Genomic DNA, 3,800 nt, shown 5'->3' with positions numbered 1-3,800 from the left:
ATTTGTGGTGCTAATGGTAGATTTAATGACAATGTGGTAGACCTATATATCGGGCATTGCATTTTGACCTTTTTGCCCATGTACTTATTCTCCAAAGTACGGAAAAACCAGAGTTCATCTTCAACCTCTAGGTTTCGCCGTCGAGATGTTTGTGTAAACTCTTGCATGTTGATTTTCTTCTTTCTTTTTGCAACCACATCTTCTAAAAATTCGATCTTGTGCCTCTTATCCACTTTTATATTCATGGATCAAGTTGTTTTGGTTTGTGGTAAGTGGATTTTGAAGAAAACCAGGTGAGTCTTCGTCGTAGATCAGTCCAGGAGATGTAGTTTTACAGGGATCGACCGCAAAACATCCTTCGCTGATTTACTTGAAATCGCATATGAAGATTTCAGGTTGGATCATCAGATTTATGAGCTTCAGTTCAGCTATATGTTGTCGTCTGAAGTCCGGCGGAAATTACCTCTAGATACACCTCCCGTATTTGTTGGGAATTCAAGAGACCTGCAGAGTTGTTTGCGTCAATTCCAGAACGAAAACGAAACAGTTCGTTTATGTGTTGAGATTAATAAAAAAGTTCAGAAGGGAGTTGTTGATGAAGACGAAGATCGAGATGCAGGTCCTAGTCAAATTCATGAAGAACAAATTGATATTGATGTTGGTAAAAGCTGTGAAGATCGTCCTTAACAAGGTCATGAAGTTGGAGAAGAAGAAATGGATGAAGAAGAAGAGGATTTCTCAACCAGATTTGATGGCTGTGAAGATCCTGATTGTGCAAGTTCCGATGACGAAGAGTACGGTAGAAGTGAGAAATGTACAGATGGTGGAAGTTCAGATGATGAGAAGTTGCTAAATCTACCACCCAAGAAAAGAGGACCGACCTAATTCCCGACTTTCAAAGTCTAGAGATTTCATCTTTAGACTTAGCCATTGGCTAGCGTTATGAAACAAAAGAGGAGTTCGAGATAAGACTCAAAATTTTTTTATTGCTCAGAAATTCGACTACAATGTCGATCATTCGAGTCTGAAATAGCTTACTCTTAAGTGTTGGGTAGATGGATGCAATTGGAGGGTTCATGCTTCAACTGTTGGGACCAGCAAATGTTTTTGGGTTAAGACTTACATTCGAGAAGACACTTGTTCTATGACTGTGCGATCAAAACGCACCCGCCATGCAACCCATCAGATACTAGGCCATCTATATAAGAACTTCGTGGGAGGTGTTGGACCAAAAGTCTTGCCAAATCATGTCGCTGAAGCTCTCATTAAACGATATAGTATCAAGGTTTGTTTGGTAGATTTGTTATAATGTTTGGCAGATGTTTTAAAACTTTAGGTTGAGGTACAGTAGACTTATTATCTATTGTGGTAGACTTATCGTTGATTCTCGGTAGATTTATGATCTCATTTGTTAGATTTTTATATTGCTTTGGTTATATTATTTCACATTTAGGTTGACTATTGGAAAAAACATCGGGCCCTAAAGTATGTGCGAGAACTAGTATCAGGGACGTCTGAAAGCGGTTATGAAGAACTGACGTCATACTTATATATGATTCGGCGAGCAAATCTGGGAACACTAATCAAGCGAGAAGTTGATGAGGAAGATAGCTTCAAATTTATGTTCCTCTCATTTGGTGCAAGCAGACATGGGTTTCCTTCATGAGGAAAGTGGTAGTTGTCGATGGTACGTTTTTACATGGAAAATACAAACGTACACTACTACTCGCCACCACGCAAGATGGAAATTTCAATATTTTCCCATAGCTTTTGCCGTTGTTGATACTGAGAATGATGAGTCTTGGGAATGGTTTTTTAGACAACTACACCGTGTTATTCCTGACGATGAAGGACTTGCCATTATTTCTGATAGGCATAGATCCATAAGAAATGCTATAGGGAAGGTTTATCCTCTTCCTAGTCGGGGTATTTGTACATATCATCTGCATAAGAACATTATGTTGAAATTCGGAGGCGCTGAAACATTCCGGCTTGTTAAGAAGGCTGCCACAGCTTATAGAATTCTCGAGTTCAATGCCCTTTTTCTCAGATTCAAGAGGCAAATCCTGCACTGCATGCATACTTGGTGAAGGCTGATATTTGTATGTGGAGTCGTGTACACTTCCAAGGTTATAGGTACAATTTCACCACTAGCAACATAGCAGAGTCATTAAACAAGGTGCTATCCGCTGCAAGAGTTAAGCCTATTGTACGTCTTGTGGATGGTATTAGGAGTCTCCTGACCAGGTGGTTTGCTAAAAGACATGTCAATGCCAATAACATGGAACCAACTCTAACAACGGGCATTGAGAATTTGCTTGAGGTATACTTTCATTTATTTGGTAAACTTTCATTTATTATTAGGTAGACTTTCTTTCAGTATTTTGTGGACTCTTTTTCTGATTTTGGTAGACTTTCTTTGCCATCAAGGTAGACTTTCATTTCTGTTTTCAATAGACTTAAACTTATTTTGGTAGACTTATCTAACGTCAAAATAATTGCTTTCCGACAGGCTAGAGTTGAAGATGCTAAACTCTTACCTGTGCAAGAGATTGATCAGCATCGTACAGAGGTTTTAGGCATAACATCTGCACATGTTGTCAATTTGATAGAGAAAACATGTACTTGTCGACGGTTTGATTTGGAAAAAATCCCTTGTGTACATGCCATAGCCGCCGCCGATAGGAAGAAGTTATCTCCGATCTCTCTTTGCCATCATTACTACCACACTAGTTACTTGCAACAAGCTTATGCTGTTAGTATAATGCCAAGAGATGTAGCACTCCCAGTGCCAGATGAAGTACATACCAAAATTTGTCTCCCGCCAGATGTTCGCAACCCACCCGACAGGCCAAAGAAAATTTGATTAAGGGTGCGTTCGAGGCCGCCATGGCGAGTAAACATCCTAGGAAGAACCCAAATGTGGTAATGGTGGCCAAGGCGGACATAACCGCCTAACATGTCAAGCTTAGTTGTCAACTTTATTGTCCACTTCTTAGTGGTTGCTAGTATTTGTGTTATTATAGACTGTAATAATCCGTTTGAAAACTTTGTTTTATGTACTTGTAAATCTAGAACTTTTATATCATTAACTCTACTATTTTACAATAAGAAATCTACCAATCTTGCTATAAATCTACCATTCATTTTATAAATCTTCCATTCATTTAAACCATATAACATTTGTGGGTGGTCACAAAAACAATATGAAACTTCCATAGGACGAGAATGTAGACTAAAAAGCAGGTTCCTTTTACATCAGCATCTAGTCGATTTAAAGTCCAAAAAACAAGTAACATCTAAATCCCAAAATACCACCAAAGAGGCTGGATATGAGTAATAAATCAACTAAAAATACAAATTCAGATACCAGAAGTCTACCAATTAGTTTGGATCTGAGTATTAAGTCTACCAAAATACAAATTCAGATCCCAAAAGTCTACCATACCAATATCTCAGTTAGCCGAGTCTGTCTGAAAACCATACTTGTCATCGAATAAACTACATGGGTTAGGCTCAGACATCCGGGATTCATCAACTTCATGTACCTCATCATAAATCTCAGCTGCATATTTCATACGAATGATAGACATGTTGCTATCTTTCAGCTGGTCCCATTTATGGCACAAAGCCTAACACTCAATGGTCTTTAAAGTATAGACGCCACAATCACCTGGTAACAAGTATCCGAGAATTAGTTAAAAGTCTGCTAGACGGAGAAACAAATCTACCAAAATAAAATACCAAATCGACTAAACTGCACTGCACATGTCTGTCTGTTTAGTGGGGCTGTTTTAAAC

At 38.6% G+C, this 3,800-nt stretch overlaps 1 protein-coding gene across 1 annotated transcript; it reads left to right on the top strand.

The window, feature by feature from the left end:
* The first annotated feature begins 714 nt into the window (after nt 1-714).
* Nucleotides 715-2,866, top strand: LOC112084604. Its single transcript, XM_024153839.1, has 5 exons — nt 715-845; nt 1,820-1,904; nt 2,051-2,323; nt 2,413-2,430; nt 2,513-2,866. Exons 1-5 carry the CDS (start codon nt 715-717, stop codon nt 2,864-2,866), a joined length of 861 nt encoding a protein of 286 aa, XP_024009607.1.
* The last annotated feature ends 934 nt before the right edge of the window (nt 2,867-3,800 follow it).

This window comes from Eutrema salsugineum, unplaced genomic scaffold, assembly GCF_000478725.1.
Source record: "Eutrema salsugineum unplaced genomic scaffold, Eutsalg1_0 scaffold_4, whole genome shotgun sequence".
Lineage (NCBI taxonomy): Eukaryota > Viridiplantae > Streptophyta > Magnoliopsida > Brassicales > Brassicaceae > Eutrema > Eutrema salsugineum.
Note: the sequence above shows the minus strand (reverse complement) of the source record. Positions and strands in the feature narration are given on the sequence as shown.

Coding starts and splice junctions, on each gene's coding strand:
- LOC112084604 (XM_024153839.1), top strand. CDS start 715: ATGGATGAAGAAGAAGAGGATTTCTCAACCAGATTTGATGGCTGTGAA. Junction 846..1,819: donor GGAAGTTCAGATGATGAGAA/GTTGCTAAATCT, acceptor ATGGTTTTTTAG/ACAACTACACCGTGTTATTC. Junction 1,905..2,050: donor TAAGAAATGCTATAGGGAAG/GTTTATCCTCTT, acceptor CCTTTTTCTCAG/ATTCAAGAGGCAAATCCTGC.